The sequence below is a fragment of the Rhinopithecus roxellana genome, chromosome 1 (genome assembly GCF_007565055.1).
Source record: "Rhinopithecus roxellana isolate Shanxi Qingling chromosome 1, ASM756505v1, whole genome shotgun sequence".
Taxonomy (NCBI): domain Eukaryota; kingdom Metazoa; phylum Chordata; class Mammalia; order Primates; family Cercopithecidae; genus Rhinopithecus; species Rhinopithecus roxellana.
Window position 1 is genome coordinate 56590352 of NC_044549.1, and position 22212 is coordinate 56612563.

The 22212-nt window shown below is 55.4% G+C and overlaps 1 protein-coding gene across 1 annotated transcript; it reads left to right on the top strand.

Annotated features, from left to right (window-relative positions):
* The first annotated feature begins 2989 nt into the window (after window positions 1-2989).
* On the top strand, window positions 2990-21299 carry MST1R (macrophage stimulating 1 receptor). The gene is made up of 20 exons (XM_010369454.2): window positions 2990-4463; window positions 7513-7701; window positions 7781-7909; window positions 8057-8227; window positions 8541-8701; window positions 9066-9231; window positions 9340-9476; window positions 9861-10022; window positions 10118-10211; window positions 10343-10552; window positions 10640-10786; window positions 10868-11033; window positions 11200-11301; window positions 11375-11581; window positions 16154-16234; window positions 16412-16593; window positions 16686-16795; window positions 17657-17822; window positions 18247-18383; window positions 20736-21299. Exons 1-20 carry the CDS (start codon window positions 3234-3236, stop codon window positions 20989-20991), a joined length of 4203 nt encoding a protein of 1400 aa, XP_010367756.1. The 5' UTR covers window positions 2990-3233; the 3' UTR covers window positions 20992-21299.
* Window positions 21300-22212: the final 913 nt, after the last annotated feature.

Sequence of the window (22212 nt, forward strand, 5' to 3'; positions counted from 1 at the left end):
GTGTACCCCTGCTGTTGAGAACCAAGGCTGCCTTAGAGGGGACGTCAGCCTGGGGACAGCCATTAGCGTGGCCACACGGTGGCAGCAGAGAACTAACGAATGGTTGCTGCAACCCCACCCCCAAAAAGGGGTGGGTGGGGTGATCTAAGAGGGCTTGTGAAGTCTCCTCCCAACCCCCAGGGATCCTTCTGAAAGTCTGGAGGTGGGATTTGGGTCACCAGAACCCCTGTCTGGGCGCCAGGCTGAGAATGTTTCATTTTAGTTTTGCCCTGCCTATCTTTAGATGTGTTGACTGTGGAATGCAGGAACCACGCCACAGTTTTCTCAGGGTGTTTATTCATTTCCTGGCCAATTCTGCTTTGGAAAAGGAGTGTCTTTTATGTCACCTCAGGGCACAGTATCAACCCTGCACTGGGTGTGGCCGCCCCCAGTTCCTTTTCCTCTTTCAGTCTTCAGGTAATCATGGAGCTCCAGGCTGGAAGAAGGGGGAAGTCCTGCACTGGGGATGGAGGCAGAGTGAAGTATCCAGAGTAAACTGTGCTGGGGTGGGTGTAGCACTGGGTCTGTGGGACCCAGGAGAGGGGCCTGGCAAAGTCTGGATCAAAAAGGCTTCCTGGAGGAAGTGCCATTTAGGTGGCAAAAGGAGGAAAGGGAAAGCATGTTCCTGGAAGGAGGAACAGCACTTACAAAGGGTAGGTTAGGAAGGGGATGCAGGCGCAGAAGTATGGACTGAAAAGAGAGTGAGGAGATATAGATACCCAAGCCAGGCTAAATCCTGTTGGGCTGAGGGCTCCTTTCTCCCCTAGCCTCCTTATCCTCTACAGCCTTGGGGCCCATAGTTCACAGCCCAGAGCCACCCTGTGGACCTTCCCCTTCTTCCAGGGTCCAGGCCCCTCTAGCTGAGGGGGCTGTCAGGCCAAGGTTGTCCCCCAGGGGCCTCAGTCTAGTGTTGGTAGGACCAGTTACCAAAGGGCAGCTGCTGAGATCCAGGTGTGGGACTAGGCTCCCCCACCCCCACTCCTCATAAACAGAAGAGAGAACTCTGGGAAATCACCTAATCGGAACTACATTTTCTTTTTCTTTTTTTTTTTTTTTTTTGGAGATGGAGTGTCGCTCTGTCACCCAGGCTGGAGTGCAGTGGCACAATCTCAGCTCACTGCAACCTCCACCCCCCAAGTTCAAGCAATTCATTCTCCCCGCTCAACCTCCTGAGTAGCTGGGATTACAGGTGCCCACCACCACAACCGGCTAATTTTTGTTTTTAGACCACCTTGTTTCACTATATTGGCCAGACTGGTCTTGAACTCCTTACCTCAAGTGGTACACCCGCCTCGGCCTCCCAAAGTGCTGGGATTACAGGCGTGAGCCACCATGCCCAGTTATACATTTTATTTTTAAAAAATTTTTAGCAGTTTTTTTGTTTTGTTGAGTTTTGTTATGTTGCCCAGGCTGGTCTTGAACTCCTAGCCTCAAGCAATCCTCCTGCCTTGGCCTCTCAAAGAAGTGCTAGGATTACAGGCATGAGCCACAGTGCCCAGCCCAAAACTACATTCTTATTGCAGATAATAAGATCCAGCAAGGCCTACAGAGCAGGTTGGAAGTGTCCTGAGAGCCAAAGCTCATGATTCCTCCATATCAGGGGTGCACTGGGCAGAGCCAGGAAGGGGGAGTCCCCAAGGCCCATATTGTGGATTGTAACCTCCTTATACAGCTTCTATATACTGAGGCTGCAGAGGAGGTACCAGAATTAGGGTTGGGCCTCCACTTATGTGACTCTGACTCTGAGGTCCAGTCAGCAAGGCCAGATCCCATCCTAAGACCCTTAGGGCCCTAGGAGAGCAGGGCATAACACACCTTCCTCTGAGACCATCTTGTTGCTGATAGCTCAGGAGAAGCACATGGAAGAATGGTCCCCGCCAGGCGCAGTGGCTCATGCCTATAATCCCAACAGTTTGGGAGGCCGAGGCGGGCAGATCACCTGAGGTCAGTTTGAGACCAGCCTGGCCAACATGGTGAAACCTGTCTCTACTAAAAATACAAAATCAGGCCGGGCGCGGTGGCTCAAGCCTGTAATCCCAGCACTTTGGGAGGCCGAGACGGGCGGATCACGAGGTCAGGAGATCGAGACCATCCTGGCTAACACGGTGAAACCCCGTCTCTACTAAAAAATACAAAAAACTAGCCGGGCGAGGTGGCGGGCGCCTGTAGTCTCAGCTACTCGGGAGGCTGAGGCAGGAGAATGGCGTAAACCCGGGAGGCGGAGCTTGCAGTGAGCTGAGATCCGGCCACTGCACTCCAGCCTGGGCGACAGAGCGAGACTCCGTCTCAAAAAAAAAAAAAATACAAAATCAGCCTGGTGTTGTGGTGCACGCCTGTAATCCCAGCTATTCAGGAGGCTGAAGCAGGAGAATCGCTTGAACCTGGGAGGCGGAGCTTGCAGTGAGCCGAGATCCCGCCAATGCCCTCCAGCCTGGGTCACAGAGCAAAAAAAAAAAAAAAAAAAGACAGTCCTTTCCCACAAAGGGTGGCGCCCCATAACATCTCTTGTTAAGTGCCCCACATCTCCCCTCTGGTCTTCCACACAATCCTGGTCTCTGTTCCCCACATGGTGGGCCCCCAGGAGGCCTCTGGGCACCAGCCTCTGAGGGTGTTGCTACTAAGTGCAAACTAGTTCCACCACAATCAAAGAGCCCAGTGTCTTGCCCCCTCTCGCTGCGAACCAGTCGGTAATGGGGGGATGGGATGGGACGGTTCGGACCGGCTCACCTCTCTCCAGGCCGCACCATGCGCATCCACCCACAGGCCGCTGAGAAAAAGGCGCCAAGACGCCAAGAGAAGGTACAGGAGCCAGGTTTCCAAGGGCCGGAAGAGTCGGATGGGTGGAGGGCCTGGGCTAGGCCACGCCTCTCTCGCGGCCCCGCCCCCACGGCCCGCCCCCGCCCGCCCAGCCCGGCGCCCTCTGGTCGGCTGAGCGCTAAGCGCCAGTGTGCAGCGGCTGCTGGTGCGGCAGGTGAGGCGGCTGGGGCATTGCTGTCCGTGCGTCCGCGGGCGTCAGGTGCTCAGACCCGAGGGCCGGGAAGGGATTTGGGTTTCACAGGAACCTGGGACGGGGGTCCGCTATCCTGGGGCTGTCGGGACCGCCGCTTAAAGTTGGCCCAGTCCAGACCTCGAGTCGGGCCCCCAACCAGGTCCGGGCCCGGGCCCAGGTTCCCCTAGGGTCTCAGTTCGCCTCGATGGAGCTCCTCCCTCCGCTGCCTCAGTCCTTCTTACTGCTGCTGCTGTTGCCTGCCAAGCCCGCGGCGGCCAAGGAATGGCAGTGCCCGCGCACCCCCTACGCGGCCTCTCGAGACTTTAACGTGAAGTACATGGTGCCCAGCTTCTCCGCCGGAGGCCTGGTGCAGGCCATGGTGACCTACGAGGGCGACAGAAATGAGAGTGCTGTGTTTGTAGCCACACGCAATCGCCTGCACGTGCTTGGGCCTGACCTGAAGTCTGTCCAGAGCCTGGCCACCGGCCCTGCTGGGGACCCTGGCTGCCAGACGTGTGCAGCCTGTGGCCCAGGCCCCCACGGCCCTCCCGGTGACACAGACACAAAGGTGCTGGTGCTGGAGCCCGCGCTGCCTGCGCTGGTCAGTTGTGGCTCCAGCCTGCAGGGCCGCTGCTTCCTGCATGACCTAGAGCCCCAAGGGACAGCCGTGCATCTGGCAGCGCCAGCCTGCCTCTTCTCAGCCCACCATAACCGGCCCGATGACTGCCCCGACTGTGTGGCTAGCCCATTGGGCACCCGTGTGACTGTGGTTGAGCAAGGCCAGGCCTCCTATTTCTACGTGGCATCTTCACTGGACGCAGCCGTGGCTGCCAGCTTCAGCCCACACTCAGTGTCTATCAGGCGTCTCAAGGCCGATGCCTCGGGATTTGCACCAGGCTTTGTGGCGTTGTCAGTGCTGCCCAAGCATCTTGTCTCCTACAGTATTGAATACGTGCACAGCTTCCGCACAGGAGCCTTCGTCTACTTCCTGACTGTACAGCCGGCCAGCGTGACAGATGCTCCTGGTGCCCTGCACACACGCCTGGCACGGCTTAGCGCCACTGAGCCAGAGTTGGGTGACTATCGGGAGCTGGTCCTCCACTGCAGATTTGCTCCAAAACGCAGGCGCCGGGGGGCCCCAGAGGGCGGACAGCCCTACCCTGTGCTGCGGGTGGCCCACTCTGCTCCAGTGGGTGCTCAACTTGCCACTGAGCTGAGTATTGCTGAGGGCCAGGAAGTGCTATTTGGGGTCTTTGTGGCTGGCAAGGATAGTGGCCCTGGCGTGGGCCCCAACTCTGTCGTCTGTGCCTTCCCCATTGACCTGCTGGACACATTAATTGATGAAGGTGTGGAGCGCTGTTGTGAATCCCCAGTCCATCCAGGCCTCCGGCGAGGCCTCGACTTCTTCCAGTCACCCAGTTTTTGCCCCAACCCGGTGAGCTGAAAGAAGGGGCCCTTACTTGTGAGCTGCATGCACATGGCTGAACACAGGCTGCTTCCCTTCCATCACTGAGGGGATCTGGGAGGGGGAGGGCAGGCAGAAAGAAGCATTCTCTCTCACCCAGTTCCTAAGTGCTGGGGTGGTGTGAGAAAGCAGCCAGACAAAGGCTACACTGGAGGCTGGGCTCCCAGCCAGGCTGGCCCTTGTGACTACCTCATTTTGCTCTTTCCCCTACCTGCCCATCATGGCCTCTGGTTTTTTAGTTTCCCTGGCTATGTGAGGATGGGGTTACATAACTGTGTCTCTGTTAGCATAGCTCCTGAATGCTGGGTAGAATGATGGGCATTCCCTCCTACTTGTCCACCATCCATATCCTCAGGGACACACGCAGAAAAATAGCGCCCCCCTCGCCCACCACCACCACCACCACCACACACAAATACACAGGGAGATGCTCACAGATTTACAGACTCACAGCTGCTTGCCAACAGTTTAACTTTCCCTTGTTTTGCTCTGCTTTCCAAAGGGGGTGGGACAGGAGTTGTCAGAGAATCTCCCCTTCCTCCACACCCACCCCCATCCTTCTGCCAGCCACCACGTTCCAGGGAGCCTCCTGGGCCTTGGAAGTTGGCAGCTTGTTAGGGAGCCTGCATGTCCTGGGCTTCACTAACCTGTTTGACATGGTTGGGGGTGATTGGGGGGAGTACCCAGCACTCATGGGATGGCAGCTTGGTTCTAGAAGGTTCCAGGAGCCTCACTCTAGTCTTGTGCAAGCTACTATAAACATCTGGGGAAGGCCTAGGAAGCGCTGATTGGAATTGGTCCATCTCAGACTTTTTTTTTTTTAAACCATATTTGGAGCCCTGCCCCAGGCAGGAAGTCTCAAAGCCCGTGCTGAACTGGGGGCTCCTTCCAACAGACTCTATCTAGGCTCTCTCCAGCCATCATGTAGGCAACAGCAATAAGATTAGACCAAGGAATGGGACCCACAGCTACTGCTCTCATATTCTCTAGCCATCATCCTGTGGCCCTGGGCCTGCTGTGACATTCTCGACAGACTCCTTTCCACTCCTATTGATGCCTCGGAGATGGGAGGAGAACTTACACCCAATGTGAGGTTGGGGGTCCTTAGCCTCCCTCCCTCTGCTGAGTACATCTGGGTTGAGAGGCCTTAGGGTTGGGGACTCCTTGTCTGGGCCTGGGCAGGCCTGCCTGGCCCCTTCTCCTTCCCAGTGGGGAGTCAGTACCTCTCCCCAGCTTGGCTAGTGGTCAGTGGGTCAGAAGACACCCAGCACGGCTGGGCAGTGCCAGGCTCCAGAAGGACTAATCTTGGTCCCTGCCCACAGGCTGGCCAGGCCCCCAGGAGGTGTGTGAATCACCCTGTACAGTGTTTGCCTAGCAACTGTGGGCATGCAGCCACTGGGGCAGCACCCACATAGTGGTTGGCCTCAGGAGGCCTGAGGGACTCAGAGCTGGTGCCTGTCCTCCATGGGACATTGGACACTTACGTGTTTTCAGGAGCCTGGAGCCCCTACCTAAGCCTGGGAACCTGGAGCTAAGGTCCTGGGGCCTAGGGACAAGCAGGCTAGGGTGTGGGCCTGGCTAAGGTAGGGTTCTATTACCCGTCAGAGCCCCACCTGTCCCTGAGTCATGCTGGAAACACCTGGCAGGCTTCCGGCTCGGGCCAAGCCAAGCCGATTTCCTGCCTCAAGTGAGGACAAAATCCCAGTCCCCGCCACCCAAGTTGTAGGCGCAGGGTGTATGGGGTTTCAAGGCTCAGCTCCACATCTACTTTTGCCTCCAGGGCTGCTAATCAGTGCTGAGGTCTCAGGACTGGGTTAAGTCTCTGTGGTCTGATGGAGACTTCAGAGGCTCCTGCTTCAAGGAGTGCCCTCAGGGCTGGTGAGGGAGAGTCCTGAGCACCTAGGGCTGGCTACTGAGCCCCGTCTGCACCTCACACTCAGGTCCAACACCGTGAGTTCATACCCTGGTGTCCTGGTTTCCCAGAGCTTCCACAGTCCTGCCCTGGAGCATGACTGCAGCCCCAAAACACCCCCTTGCTAAGAGCCGGGGAGAGGTTAGTACCCCTTAGCTTCCAGAACTTAGTTCTGGCACCCAGGCTGTAGGGGTTTGGTTTATCCCTTTTGTACCCTGAAGGGGGGTATAGGAAGCAGCCAAGGGTACAGGAAGACCTTTGGAGTCTAGGGAGAAGGACCGTGTTCCCAACCTTGTGCTGGCCAATTAATGCAAGTGGGGAAACCGAAGCCCAGAGGAGACAGGGTTTGCTGAAGTGCACACAGAGAAGCAGAGAAGAGCCAGCAGGGGGCAGGAGAAGACTCTTGTGGAGCTGAGACTTCCAACTTGGCTCCCCTCTTGAGCGTTTATGATGCCTTGGACAAGAGACCAAACCTCTTGAGCCTGTTTCCTCATCTGTAAGATGTATGGGGTGGGCCAGCCATGGTGGCTCATGCCTGTAATCCCAGCACTCTGGGAGGCCAAAGTGGGCAGATCACAAGGTCAGGAGTTCGAGACCAGCCTGGCCAACATCGTGAAACCCCCGTCTCTACTAAAAATACAAAAAATTAGCCAGGGGTGGTGGCAGGCACCTGTAATCCCAGCTACTCTGGAGCCTGAGGCAGGAGAATCACTTGAACCCGGGAGGTGGAGGTTGTAGTGAGCCAAGATCATGCCACTGCACTCTAGCCCCAGCAACAATGTGAGACACTGTCTCAAAAAAAAAAAAAAAGATGTACGGGGTGGTTGTGAGGATGGAATGGGGGTAACTCACCATCAGGATGGACATGGCAGGGTGGAGCAGGGAGAATGGGGAGTGAGCCTTCCAGCCTGGGCCTTCTGCCTGCCCTTGCTACACTGAGAGCCCTGTGGGGGCAATGCGAGATGGTAACCGGCAGGCCCAGGGCCTTCTCCAGTCAGGCCAGGTGAGGGGTGAGAGTGTTGGGCTACTGTGGCCACTGACAAAGGCCCCAGAGGGTAGGGGCACAGGGCTGAACCCTGACTCGTTCCCTTCCCTGACTTTTCCCAGCCTGGCCTGGAGGCCCCCAGCCCCAACACCAGCTGCCGCCACTTCCCTTTGCTGGTCAGTAGCAGCTTCTCACGTGTGGACCTATTCAACGGGCTGTTGGGAACAGTAGAGGTCACTGCATTGTATGTGACACGCCTTGACAACGTCACAGTGGCGCACATGGGCACAGCGGATGGGCGTATCCTGCAGGTGGGTCCTCATCCCCACAGCCCCATGGCCCTGGGTCTTTGTCTCCATCCCCATTTTGCTCACATCTGACCTGTCCTAGGTGGAGCTGGCCAGGTCACTCAACTACTTGCTGTATGTGTCCAACTTCTCACTGGGTGACAGTGGGCAGCCAGTGCAGCGGGATGTCAGTCGCCTTGGGGACCACCTACTCTTCGCCTCTGGAGACCAGGTGAGGTGGGCAGGGGCAGGGCCTGGGACCAGGGTTGTGGGATCACAGACTGTCCATCCAATCCAGGGAGGCATTGACATACAGGAGGGTCTATAGGGCCCAATCTCCCCCTCCAGGTGCCCCTAGTCACCTGTCTTCTACCCCCAGGTTTTCCAGGTGCCTATCCGAGGCCCTGGCTGCCGCCACTTCCTCACCTGTGGGCGTTGCCTAAGGGCACAGCGTTTCATGGGCTGTGGCTGGTGTGGGAACATGTGTGGCCGGCAGAAGGAGTGTCCTGGCTCCTGGCAACAGGACCACTGTCCGCCTAAGCTTACTGAGGTATGGCTTCCCTGGCAGGGCACAGGTAAGAGTGGGACAGGCTGGGCCTGGGGTGGTGGTCAGCAAGTCTTGATCACAATCTTTCTCAGGTCTGGGAGTGTCCTTCATATCTACAAGGAGGGCATTCTTGTCAGAGGGGATGACACATGCAAAGACTTGGAGGCAGGAAAGTGCTTGAATGAGGACTAGCAAGTGACTCCAAATGGCTGGAGCATGGGGCAGGCAAGGGGTACGGCAAGAGACTTTGGGGAAGCAGGTGGGGCTGAGAGAGCCCAACCCCACATGAGGACTCAGGCTGTTTTCCCCATTTCAGTTCCACCCTCACAGTGGACCTTTAAGGGGCAGTACAAGGCTGACCCTGTGTGGCTCCAACTTCTACCTGCACCCTTCTGGTCTGGTGCCTGAGGGAACCCATCAGATAACTGTGGGCCAAAGTCCCTGCCGGCCACTGCCCAAGGACAGCTCAAAACTCAGGTACAGTCTGGTCCCTACCCTCCCTTTCCCTGAAGGGAGCAACCAAGCAGCCCCTTCCCCATGAGACCCTGTTCTCCGCTTATCAGAGGCAAGGAGGGATGGGGGAAGCTGCAGTGGTTCTGACTGTTTTGTGTCTCGGGAGATGTCTCTGTCCCTTTTTGAGCTTTCATGTGCCCTTCCTGTCTGTTCACTCATGGACCAGCCAAGGTTAATCTCTGTCCCACCAGAACCTTCCTTCTCTGGAGGGAGGCATGGGTGGAGAAACGCCATTCTCTGGCTCAGAGGAGCCCTGTGGCTTGTGGCAGGCATGCAGCTAGGCCTGTGTAATTCCTGGCTGACCTCAGGGGTTCCCCTGGTGCCCCAGACCAGTGCCCCGGAAAGACTTTGTAGAGGAGTTTGAATGTGAACTGGAGCCCTTGGGCACCCAAGCAGTGGGGCCTACCAACGTCAGCCTCACCGTGACTAACATGCCACCGGGCAAGCACTTCCGGATAGACGGCACCTCCATGCTCAGAGGCTTCTTTTTCATGGTGAGGTCACCTTGCCCTGTCTGTGCCCTTGGCCAGTGCGTGGTACGGGAAGGGAGGGGCTTGGAGTGGACGACCTGTTCCACCTAAGCCACCTCTATGTCCTTTTAGGAGCCAGTGCTGATAGCAGTGCAACCCCTCTTTGGCCCACGGGCAGGAGGCACCTGTCTCACTCTTGAAGGCCAGAGTCTGTCTGTAGGCACCAGCCGGGCTGTGCTGGTCAATGGGACTGAGTGTCTGCTAGCACGGTAAGTACCACCAGGCAGGCATGGAAGGCCACAGGGTTCTATCCAGGTGGAGACCTGGACTCTGTCAGGGTGGAGGGAAGAGTGCTCATTACATGGTCAGTGTGGTGTGGAGAACAGGTCCAGGAAGAAAAGACTACTGCCCTCTTCAGCCCAGAGGCAAGAGAGCCCATCACAGAGTGGCTCCAGCCAAGGCTGTGGGGAACTTGTTCCCTCCTTACCCTCTTGGAATGTCTTCCTGGGACCACCTTATCTTCAGACAGACCATGGAGTGGGGCAGGTGGGAGAGATAACAGACGAACTGGGAGAGGGCAACAGGCCCCTGGAGGAAGTGGGCCCGGCCATCACAAAGGGGGTAACCCTGAGCCCAATCTCTTGTTCCTGCAGGGTCAGTGAGGGGCAGCTTTTATGTGCCACACCCCCTGGGGCCATGGTGGCCGGTGTCCCCCTTAGCCTGCAGGTGGGGGGTGCCCAGGTACCTGGTTCCTGGACCTTCCACTACAGAGAAGACCCTGTTGTGCTAAGCATCAGCCCCAACTGTGGCTACATGTAAGCGCCACCTCTTTGCCCACTCTGGCCTCTGGGGAATGAGAGAGCCAGCCTTGGAGAACACCCAAAGCCTACCACCCTGCCCTCTTCCACAGCAACTCCCACATCACCATCTATGGCCAGCATCTAACCTCAGCATGGCACTTAGTGCTGTCATTCCATGATGGCCTTAGGGCAGTGGAGAGCAGGGTGAGTGAGTGCTGGCCAGGAGGGAGGAAGGCTGGATGAGTTCCCTGAGCTGCAGCCCAACCTTGTGCTGGGCTGAGGAGAGGAGCAATCACAGGTGGGGTTCCTGGCTAATCACCTATTTGTCCCAGCAGTGTGAGAGGCAGCTTCCAGAGCAGCAGTTGTGCCGCCTGCCTGAATATGTGGTCCAAGACCCCCAGGGATGGGTGGCAGGAAATCTGAGTGCCTGGGGGGATGGAGCTGCTGGCTTTACACTGCCTGGCTTTCGCTTCCTAACCCCACCCCATCCACCCAGTGCCAACCTAATTCCACTGAAGCCTGAGGAGCATGCCATTAAGTTTGAGGTAAGTGTAAGGGATAGGGGCAGGGACAGTTGGGGATCTGAAAGTAGGGGCCAGCCTACTGGCTGGTCCTCATGACCCTTTCTGCAGTATATTGGGCTGGGCGCTGTGACTGACTGCGTGGGTGTCAACGTGACCGTGGGTGGTGAGAGCTGCCAGCACGAGTTCCGGGGGGACATGGTTGTCTGCCCCCTGCCCCCATCCCTGCAGCTTGGCAAGGATGGTGCCCCACTGCAGGTAGGCAGCCCAGCCTGGACCTCCCTGGGAAACACGGGCAGAGGGCCTGCAGACTGGGCCTGAGTTGCCACCTGTTCCCAGGTCTGCGTGGATGGTGAATGTCGCATCCTGGGTAGAGTGGTGTGGCCAGGGCCAGATGGGGTCCCACAGAGCACACTCCTTGGTATTCTGCTGCCTTTGCTGCTGCTTGTGGCCGCATTGGCCACTGCACTGGTCTTCAGCTACTGGTGGCAGAGGAAGCAGCTAGGTGAGTTCTCTGCTCCTACCTTTATTCAGCCCCTACCCCCAACCAATGGCATCTTCAAGTCCCTACATCCTCTCTCTGCCCAGGACTTAGGGATCTAAGTCCTCCCCAGAGGGGTTGGCCCCTAGGAGCTTGGAAAGCCAGGCCACCAGGGATTCTCTTTCCACAGTTCTTCCTCCCAACCTGGATGACCTGGCATCCCTGGACCAGACTGCTGGAGCCACACCCCTGCCTATTCTCTACTCGGGCTCTGACTACAGAAGTGGCCTTGGTGAGATAGTGGAGGCATGAGTAGCTAAAGCCACCCCCTCTCCCTACAAGCTCCTCACTCCCTCTCCCCACAGCACGCCCTGCCACTGATGATCTGGATTCCACCACTTGTGTCCATGGAGCATCCTTCTCCAATAGTGAAGATGAATCCTGTGTTCCACTGCTGCGGAAAGAGTCCATCCAGCTAAGGGACCTGGACTCTGCGCTCTTGGCTGAGGTCAAGGATGTGCTGATTCCCCATGAGCGGGTGGTCACCCACAGTGACCGAGTCATTGGCAAAGGTGTGGGGGCCAGGTGGGGCTGGGGCAGAGATGGAGTCTCAAGATGACATTGGCTAGACCAGGCACGGTGGCTCACGCCTGTAATCCCAGCACTTTGGGAGGCCGAGGCAGGCAGATCACGAGGTCAGGAGATCGAGACCGTCCTGGCTAACACGGTGAAACCCCGTCTCTACTAAAAACACAAAAAAAATTAGCCGGCCGTGGTGACAGGCACCTGTAGTCCCAGCTACTCGGGAGGCTGAGGCAGGAGAATAGCGTGAACCCGGGAAGTGGAGCTTGCAGTGAGCCAAGATTGCGCCACTGCACTCCAGCCTGGGCGACAGAGCGAGACTCCGTCTCAAAAAAAAAAATAAATAACATAGGCTAAAGGGACCAGATTTTGCTCTAATCTTCTCACCAACCTGTGTGACCTTGGTTATACCACTTAACCTCTCTGAGCCTCCATTTGCTCATCTGTAAAATGGGGATGAGAAAAGTTCTGTCTTCAGTGAGTTCTGGTGTGGATCACTCAGGCACAGGAGGATTGTAGCCTCTGCCATCATGTGGCTGCTGTTTATTTTTGGTTTTATTTATGGTTTTGTTTTTGAGACAGGGTCTCACTCTGTTACCCAGGCTGGAGTGCAATGACACAATCATGGCTCACTGCAGCCTCGACCTCCCCAGCCTCAGGTGATCCTCCTGCCTCAGCCTCCTGAGTAGCTGGGACTACAAGCATGCACCACCATGCCTGGCTAATTTTTTGTTTGTCTTTTGTAGGGATGGGCCTCAAATCATATTGTCCAGGCTGCCCGTGAGCTCCTGGACTCAAGCAATCTGCCTGCCTAACCTTCTCAAAGTGCTGGGATTACAGGCATGAGCCACCAAACCCAGCCTGTTTTATTATATTTATTTTATTTTATTTTATTTTTATTCTAGTTTATTATTATTATTATTCTGAGACAGAATTTCACTCTTATTGCCCAGGCTGGAGTACAATGGCACGATCTCAGCTCACTGCAACCTCCTCCTCCTAGGTTCAAGCAATTCTCCTGTCTCAGCTTCCTGAGTAGCTGGGATTACAGGTGCCTGCCACAACACCTGGCTAATTTTTGGTATTTTTGGTAGAGACAGGATTTCACCATGTTGGCCAGGCTGGTCTTGAACTCCTGACCTCAGGTGATCCGCCTGCCTCAGCCTCCCAAAGTGCTGGGATTACAGGCATGAGCCACCACCCCAGACTATTTTATTTTCCTTTTTCTTTTTCTTTTTTTTTTTGAGACGGAGTCTCGCTCTTTTGCCCACACTGGAGTGCAGTGGCGCTATCTCGGCTCACTGCAAGCTCCACCTCCCAGGTTCACGCCATTCTTCTGCCTCAACCTCCTGAGTAGCTGGGACTACAGGCACCCGCCACCACACCCGGCTAATTTTTTGTATTTTTAGTAGAGACAGGATTTCACCGTGTTAGCAGGATGGTCTCGATCTCCTGACCTCGTGATCCACCCACCTTGGCCTCCCAAAGTGCTGGGATTACAGGCGTGAGCCACCGTGCCTGGCCTATTTTATTTTTTCAAGATGGAGTCTTGCTCCGTCACCCAGGCTGGAGTGCAGTGGCACGATCTCGGCTCACTGCAACCTCCGCCTCCCAGGTTCAAGCAATTATCTTGCCTCACCCTCCCTAGTAGCTGGGATTACAGGTGCCCGCCACCACACCTGGCTAATTTTTGTATTTTTAGTAGAGATGGGGTTTCACCATGTTGGCCAGGCTGGTCTCAAACCCAAACCCCTGACCTCGTGATCCGCCCACCTTGGCCTCCCAAAGTGCCAGGATTATAAGCATGAGCCACCGCACCCGGCCATTTTATTTTATTTTATTTTCATTTCATGAGATGGAGTCTCCCTCTGTTGCTCAGGCTGGAATGCAGTGGCGTGATCTTGGATCACTGCAACCTCTGCCTCCTAGGTTCAAGCGATTCTCCTGCCTCAGCCTCCCTGAGTAGCTGGGACTACAGACGCATGCCACCACACCCAGCTAATTTTTTTTTTTTTTTTTTGTAGTTTTGTATTTTTAGTAGAGACGAGGTTTCACCATGTTGGCCAGGTTGGTCTCCTAACCTCAGGTGATCCGCCCACCTCGACCTCCCAAAGTGCTGGGATTATAGGCATGAGCCACCGCACCTGGCCAATTTATTTATTTATTTATTTATTTTTGAGACAGAGCCTCGCTCTGTCATCCAGGCTGGAGTGCAGTGGTGTGATCTCGGCTCATTGCAACCTCTGCCTCCCGGATTCAAGTGATTCTCCTGCCTCAGCCTCCTGAGTAGCTGGGATTACAGACATGCGCCACCACGCCCATCTAATTTTTGTATTTTTAGTAGAGATGGAGTTTCATCATGTTGGCCAGGCTGGTCTCAAACTCCCGACCTCAGGTAATCCACCCGCCTTGGCCTCCCGAAGTGCTGGGATTACAGGCGTGAGCCATCGCACCCGGACCTGCTTTATTTTTTTTTAGTTTTTAGTTATTATTTTGAGACAGTCTCGCTCTGTTGCCCAGGCTGGAGTGCAGTGGTGCGATCTCGGCTCACTGCAACTTCTGCCTCCTGGATTCAAGCGTTTCTCCTGCCTCCGCCTCCTGAGTAGCTGGGATTACAGGGGCCTGCCACTGCCACCACACCTGTCTAATTTTTGTAGTTTTAGTAGAGACAGGGTTTCACCATGTTGGCCAGACTGGTCTTGAACCCCTAACCTCAGCTGATCCTCCCGCCCCAGTCTCCCAAAGTGTTAACATTATAGGCATAATCCTTTTTAAAAAAAATTTTTTTTTTTTTTTGAGACGGAGTCTTGCTCTATCGCCCGGGCTGGAGTGCAGTGGCCGGATCTCAGCTCACTGCAAGCTCCGTCTCCCGGGTTCACGCCATTCTCCTGCCTCAGCCTCCCGAGTAGCTGGGACTACAGGCACCCACCACCTCGGCCGGCTAGTTTTTTGTATTTTTTAGTAGAGACAGGGTTTCACCGTGTTAGCCAGGATGGTCTCGATCTCCTGACCTCGTGATCCGCCCGTCTCTGCCTCCCAAAGTGCTGGGATTACAGGCTTGAGCCACCGCGCCCGGCAAAAAAAATTTTTTTTAAAGACAACATCTCGGCCGGGCGCGGTGGCTCAAGCCTGTAATCCCAGCACTTTGGGAGGCCGAGACGGGCGGATCACGAGGTCAGGAGATCGAGACCATCCTGGCTAATACGGTGAAACGCTGTCTCTACTAAAAAATACAAAAAACCAGCCAGGCGACGAGGCGGGCGCCTGTAGTCCCAGCTACTCGGGAGGCTGAGACAGGAGAATGGCGTCAACCCGGGAGGCAGAGCTTGCAGTGAGCTGAGAGCCGGCCACTGCACTCCAGCCTGGGCGGCAGAGCAAGACTCCGTCTCAAAAAAAAAAAAAAAAAAAAAAGACAACATCTCACTATATTACCCAGGCTTGCTTTGAACTCCTGGGCTTACGCGATTCTCCTGCTTCAGCCTCCTTAGTAACTGGGATTATAGGCGCACTGCGCTTTGCTTCTGCTGCTTTTTTTTTTTTTGGGACAGAGTCTCGCCCTGTGTCTCAGTCTGGAGTGCAGTGACATGATCTTGGCTCACTGCAACCTCCACCTCCCGGGTTCAAGCTGTTCTCCTGCCTCAGGGTCCCAAGCAGCTGGGACTAGAGATGGGGTTTCACCATATTGGCCAGGCTGGTCTCAAACTCCTGACCTCGTGATCCACCCACCTTGGCCTCCCAAAGTACTGGGATTATAGGCGTGAGCCACCACGCCCAGCCCTGCTGCTTTTTTATTTATTTTATTTTATTTTTATTTTTATTTTTGAGACGGAGTCTCGTTCTGTCGCCCAGGCTGGAGTGCAGTGGCCGGATCTCAGCTCACTGCAAGCTCCGCCTCCCAGGTTTACGCCATTCTCCTGCCTCAGCCTCCCGAGTAGTTGGGACTACAGGCGCCCGCCACCTCGCCTGGCTAGCTTTTTGTATGTTTTAGTAGAGACGGGGGTTTCACCGTGTTAGCCAGGATGGTCTCGATCTCCTGACCTCGTGATCCGCCCGTCTCGGCCTCCCAAAGTGCTGGGATTACAGGCTTGAGCCACCGCGCCCGGCCACTGCTGCTTTTTTAAAATGTCAGATTGGGCCGGGTATGGTGGCTTACGCCTGTAATCCCAACCCTCACCTTTGGGAGGCCAAGGTGGGTGAATCACAAAGTCAGGAGTTTGAGACCAGCCTGGCCAACATGGTGACAACCAGTCTGTACTAAAAATACAAAAAATTAGCTGGGCGTAGTGGTAGGTACCTGTAATCCCAGCTACTCAGGAGGCTGAGGCAGGAGAATCACTTGAACCTGGGAGGCAGAGGTTGCAATGAGTTGAGATCACGCTACTGCACTCCAGTCTGGGCAACAGAGTAAGACTCAATCTCAAAAAATAAATAAATAAAAATTAAAAATAAAATGTGAGATTGGCCAGTTTAGTGTTCTGAGGTCTGGTTGCCAATGAGAATGTGTGGTGTGAGCCCTGGGCCCTGGAGCCCCTCTCATCGACTCATTATCCACTTCCCACCAGGCCACTTTGGAGTTGTCTACCATGGAGAATACATAGACCAGGCCCAGAATCGAATCCAATGTGCCATCAAGTCACTAAGTCGTAAGTGGAGCAGAAGATGAGAGGGCAGAGGGAGGGGCCTCAGGCTGGGAGGATTCTTTTTCTCTGTGTTCCCACCTTACTGAGTGACCCTGAGCAGGAGACCTTTATTTCTCATTTCCCCATCTGAGCCTTGTAAAGGGAGGCCCTGCCCTGTGCCTGACTTGCGCTGCTCTGTAGGCATCACAGAGATGCAGCAGGTGGAGGCCTTCCTTCGAGAGGGGCTGCTCATGCGTGGCCTGAACCACCCGAATGTGCTGGCTCTCATTGGTATCATGTTGCCACCCGAGGGCCTGCCCCATGTGCTGCTGCCCTATATGTGCCACGGTGACCTGCTCCAGTTCATCCGCTCACCTCAGCGGGTCAGTGCTCAGCTGGCTCTGGGTTGGGGGCTGGGCAGCAGCTGGAGAAGGAGCTGCTGTGCCCTTGCCCACCAACCCACCTGTGCCCCCAGAACCCCACCGTGAAGGACCTCATCAGCTTTGGCCTGCAGGTAGCCCACGGCATGGAGTACCTGGCAGAGCAGAAGTTTGTGCACAGGGACCTGGCTGCGCGAAACTGCATGTGAGAGTCCAGAGTAGCTGGGGTGAAGCAAAGGCACAGGGCATGAGGGTGTGCGGTGCTTAAGGCCGCCTCAGGGAAGGGCCCACTCCAGCCTTGTCCTCCCCTCTCTGCACCTTACTGTTTTTGTCTGCCCAGTACAGACTTGGACTGGACACTGTGGCTTTGAAATTCTGTGGGCAGGCCGGGCACGGTGGCTCAAGTCTGTAATCCCAGCACTTTGGGAGGCCGAGACGGGCGGATCATGAGGTCACAAGATCAAGACCATCCTGGCTAACACGGTGAAACCCCGTCTCCACTAAAAAATACAAAAAATTAGCCGGGCGAGGTGGCGGGCGCCTGTAGTCCCAGCTACTCGGGAGGCTGAGGCAGGAGAATGGCGTGAACCCGGGAGGCGGAGCTTGCAGTGAGCTGAGATCTGGCCACTGCACTCCAGCCTGGGCAACAGAGCGAGACTCCGTCTCAAAAAAAAAAAAAAAATTCTGTGGGCGGGCGCCATGGCTCACATCTGTAATCCCAGCACTTTGGGAGGCTGAGGCGGGTGGATCACGAGGTTAGGAGATCGAGACCATCCTGGCTAACATGGTGAAACCCCGTCTCTACTAAAAATACAAAAAAATTAGCCAGGTGTGGTGGCGGGCGCCTGTAGTCCCAGCTACTCGGGAGGCTGAGGCAGGAGAATGGCGTGAACCCGGGAGGCGGAGCTTGCAGTGAGCAGATATCGCGCCATTGCACTCCAGTCTGGGAGACAAAGCGAGACTCCATCTCAAAAAAAAAGAAAGAAATTCTGTAAGGGCCTAGAACAGGTGGGTTCAGGGCCTGGTAAGGGCCAGTCCTAAGTGTGATCCTCTCCCTACCCCCAAGGCTGGATGGGTCATTCACTGTCAAGGTGGCTGACTTTGGTTTGGCCCGTGACATCCTGGACAAGGAATACTATAGTGTTCGACAGCATCGCCATGCTCGCCTACCTGTGAAGTGGATGGCACTGGAGAGCCTGCAGACCTATAGATTTACCACCAAGTCTGATGTGGTGAGGCCCCACCTGCCCTATAGTCCACATGGCTTTGGCACCCGAGAACACTGGGCCTCACCCATTCAGCTCTGGGTGATCTGAGCCCAGGGAGTCCCCAGGGTAGATGACCCCCACAGCCCTTCTGCCCACCTCTTGGGCAGATGTAAGATGGAATCTGACACCTACCAGGGCAAGAGGAGGCTGGGAACTCACTGGCTCCTCACAGATAATCCAGGGCCTGCCCAGCCCCAACTCTGGGCAGGATGAGGTGGTGGGAGGAGACAGAGGAAAGACACTGGTGACGTATTGAGGAATGAGCTCTCAGTGGAGGGTGGGGTCTTCCCTTTCCAGCTGAAGGACTCTGGGAGATAGAAGCCCTGGGGGACCCACCTGCCCCCAAATTTGGAGTGAGTTGAGTCCCCTTACCTCCCCCTTTCCACAGTGGTCATTTGGTGTGCTGCTGTGGGAACTGCTGACACGGGGTGCCCCACCATACCCTCACATCGACCCTTTTGACCTCACCCACTTCCTGGCCCAGGGTCGTCGCCTGCCCCAGCCTGAGTATTGCCCCGATTCTCTGTGAGTATGTGGAGGTGGTAGTGGGGAGGGAACTGGGCCCCAGAGACATGGAAGAGGCAGGAGACAGAGCTCCTGCCTGGCTTCCTGACTGAACTTCTGGTTGACTAGGAAAGGGAGTCTCGCTGGGCCTCAGTTTCCTCATCTGTGAACTGGTCCCACCCACATGCAGGGTGGAACACTGGGAGGACCTCACAGTTGCCATGGTAACAGCATTCTGAGCTCAGAGTTGGGGTTGAGGGCAGTGGTTTGATTTTCCCAGCACTCCTCCTCCCCGACTCCCACTAATGGGGACTGCTTTCCACCTTTTCCTCTCATTTAATCTCGAGGAAAGATTCCATAACCCCCACAGCAACCCCCTCTGGATCTCCAGGTCAGGTTTTTTCACTGGATGTGGTTTCAGATTCCCCATTCCTGGAGGGATGGCGGCAGCTGCGTTGTCCTCAGTGCCTACAGGATGGGTTCGGTTCTAAGGTTCAGCTTCATATGTAGCAGGTGTGCGTTAGCTGTGGCCAGGTCTGCTGGGTTAGAACAGAGAGAACCAGGACATAGGTAAAAGTAGTTGACGCCTCCTGTCTCAGGCTGTGCTCCAGGAAGGATGCGAGTAGCCCTTCCTCACAGTCCTACCTGCTTTGGGTTTGCTCTTATTATTCACTTCTTTAATTCACTGCCTACCCGTATCTAGATTGGGCTCCTGGAAATAGACTCAGCTGGAGATTTATGTATGGGGATTTACTGAGAGGTTGGGGTCAAGGGAAGAAGGACTGGGACAGAGAAATGTCACAGAAACTGCAGCCCATCCCACAGGGACTGCTTGAACTGGGATGACCCACCAGAGTTTTCTGAAATTGAGACCAACAGGCCAGGTCTTTGTACCAGGCATTAATCAATTACTAGTCACAGGCTGTCCCTGGTGAGGGGATGTGAGCTTGGCAGAGGCAGTTCTCTTCTGCCTAGGGCAATTCTTAGAGCCTCAGTCAAGAACCATCAGCAGGCAACACTCCCAGCCACTGGGAGAGGAAAGGGGGATGTGGGTGGTACACCATAGGGTCCACTTCAGCAGTCCAGCCCTTCTCCTCTCTGGGCCTCAATTTCCTCATCTGTAAAGTGGAGACAACAGTACCACCCTCCGAGAGCCTGAGAATTATATGAGATATTGTGTGTAAGGTACTTAGAGTATTATTTCAGGCAGGAATGACATCCCCAAGATAATGGGGCATGCACTAGGACCCTGCAGGTAAACCTGGGGAACCTCTGCTTCAGGACCAGGGTGACACTGGTGCTGCCCCAAATGCTCTTGCTTCAGGATTTTTTTTTTTTTTCGAGACGGAGTCTCGCTCTGTTGCCCAGGCTGGAGTGCAGTGGCACAGTGTTGGCTCACTACAGCCTCTGCCTCCCATGTTCAAGTGATTCTCCTGCCTCAGCCTCCCGAGTAGCTGGGACTATAGGCGTGTGCCACCATGCCCAGCTAATTTTTTTTTTTTTTTTTTGAGACGGAGTCTCACTCTGTCACCCAGGCTGGAGTGCAGTGGCCGGATCTCAGCTCACTGCAAGCTCCGCCTCCCGGGTTTACGCCATTCTCCTGCCTCAGCCTCCCGAGTAGCTGGGACTACAGGCGCCCGCTACCTCGCCCGGCTAGTTTTTTGAATTTTTTTAGTAGAGATGGGGTTTCACCGTGTTAGCCAGGATGGTCTCGATCTCCTGACCTCGTGATCTGCCCGTCTCAGCCTCCCAAAGTGCTGAGATTACAGGCTTGAGCCACCGCGCCCGGCCAATTTTTGTATTTTTAGTAGAGATGAGGTTTCACTATGTTGGCCAGGCTGGTCTCGAACTCCTGACCTTGTGATCTGCCCGCCTCAGCCTCCCAAAGTGCTGGGATTACAGGCATGAGCCACTGTGCCCGACTGCTTCAGGATTTTTAATTCCTGCTTTGCTGGACCCAGGCTTCCTTCCTGGAGGAACTGTGATGATGACCATGGTACCTCGTGAGCTGGGCCTTGTGCTTAGCACTTCACAGGCATCAGCCTATGTGCCTACTGCTTTGTGATCAGAGGATGACCCAGAGGCACAGAGAAGTTAAGGAACTTGCCCAAGATCACATAGCCCAGGCCACAGGGCACAGGAGCCCAAGCTCTTAACACCTGAGGTAGTTGGACCTCTCCCAGGGTGGGGAGGCAGGACTGGAACAGCAATCATAGGGATGAGGAGAGCTGCCCCTGATTGGGCAGTGCTAGGTACTAGGTCCTGTCACCTATCCTCATCCCTGTGTGACCTGCCAGAGGTTTAACAGCAAGTGGGTGGCCCAGAATGCTTGGGTGGAAGTTGCCTTAATCTGACATGCCTTTTCCCCAACAGGTACCAAGTGATGCAGCAATGCTGGGAGGTGGACCCAGCAGTGCGACCCACCTTCGGAGTACTAGTGGGGGAAGTGGAGCAGATAGTGTCTGCACTGCTTGGGGACCATTATGTGCAGCTGCCAGCAACCTACATGAACTTGGGCCCCAGCACCTCGCATGAGATGAATGTGCATCCAGAACAGCAGCAGTCCTCACCCATGCCAGGGAGTGCACACCGGCCCCGGCCACTCTCAGAGCCTCCTCGGCCCACTTGACTTAGTCCTTGGGCTGGACCTGCTTAGCTGCCTTGAGCTAACCCCAAGCTGCCTCTGAGCCATGCCAGGCCAGAGGGCAGTGGCCCTCTACCTTGTTCCTGCCCTTTAACCTTCAGAGGCAATAGGTAAATGGGGCCTATTAGGTCCCTCACTCCACAGAGTGAGCCAGTGAGGGCAGTCCTTCTGCAACATGTATTTATGGAGTGCCTGCTGTGGACCCTGTCTTCTGGGAACAGTGGACTCAGCAGTGACCACACCAACACTGACCCTTGAACCAATAAAGGAACAAATGACTATTGAAGCACAAATTGTGGCAAATAGTGTGAAAGAATGACAGGAGGCTGCTATAAATAGCTGGATAGAGAGGCAAGGGAAACCTCCCAGGAGGTGACATTTTGCTGAGGCCTTATCAACTGGGGAAAAACCACCAGAAGCAGTATTGAGGAAAGAGAGTTTTTGGCAGAGAGTCACACGTGCAAAGGCCCTGAGGCTGGAAAGGATATGGATCAGCAAGAAGGCTCTAGAGAACAGGGAAGGTAAGCAAGGCCCAGATCCAGGTCATAGGGCCCTGGGGATTGTTAGATGGAACCAAGGAAGTAGGCTGAGTACCCAAGCATGCAGTGACAGGGTGGTTTCTTCCATGACTCAGGCTGCTTGCTCCCCTTTCCCCAGCCCTAGCACTTCTCCAGGGCTCCCTGCTCGATCTGCAGTGCCCACCATCACACCAGCTGAGATGGAATGGGGCCTGCCATCGGGGACCCATAGAGGCTTGGGTCCCTGCAACACTGCCAGCATTGATTGCGCTTGTAGCCTTAAGAGAGAGGAGCCAGCAGTAAGGCCTCAGCTCCACACTTTCAAGGAGCCAACTTCAAAGTGCCAACTGCCCAGGCTATTTGTACTTGTAAAGGCCACTGCACAACAGTCCATAGAGGGGCATGCTCCTCTGAGAGGGAGACTTCCCCCTCCTCCTCTTCCTCCCTACACTGACTGCTGAGGGGCTAGCTGGGGCTCCAGGGTGCCTGTCCCAGGACCTGGATCACAGTGTTCCTTCTCCCTCAGGAACCCCATAGCCTCCATCCCTTCAGTTAGGAGACTCCAGCTCACTGTAGGAGGGTAGACTTTCTGCCCTCGGAGCCCACAGCTCTGTGCCCTGTCACACATGGAACCCTGGGTTTGGAGCAAGAGCTCCCTGCTAATCAGAGTGGGAGTCTCCTTGGGACC

Excerpts from the sequence above, each read along its gene's own strand:
- MST1R (XM_010369454.2), top strand. The coding sequence starts at position 3,234 with ATGGAGCTCCTCCCTCCGCTGCCTCAGTCCTTCTTACTGCTGCTGCTG. Across the intron at positions 8,228-8,540 it reads GTCCGCCTAAGCTTACTGAG|TTCCACCCTCACAGTGGACC; the intron begins GTATGGCTTCCC and ends TCCCCATTTCAG. Across the intron at positions 11,582-16,153 it reads TGACCGAGTCATTGGCAAAG|GCCACTTTGGAGTTGTCTAC; the intron begins GTGTGGGGGCCA and ends ACTTCCCACCAG.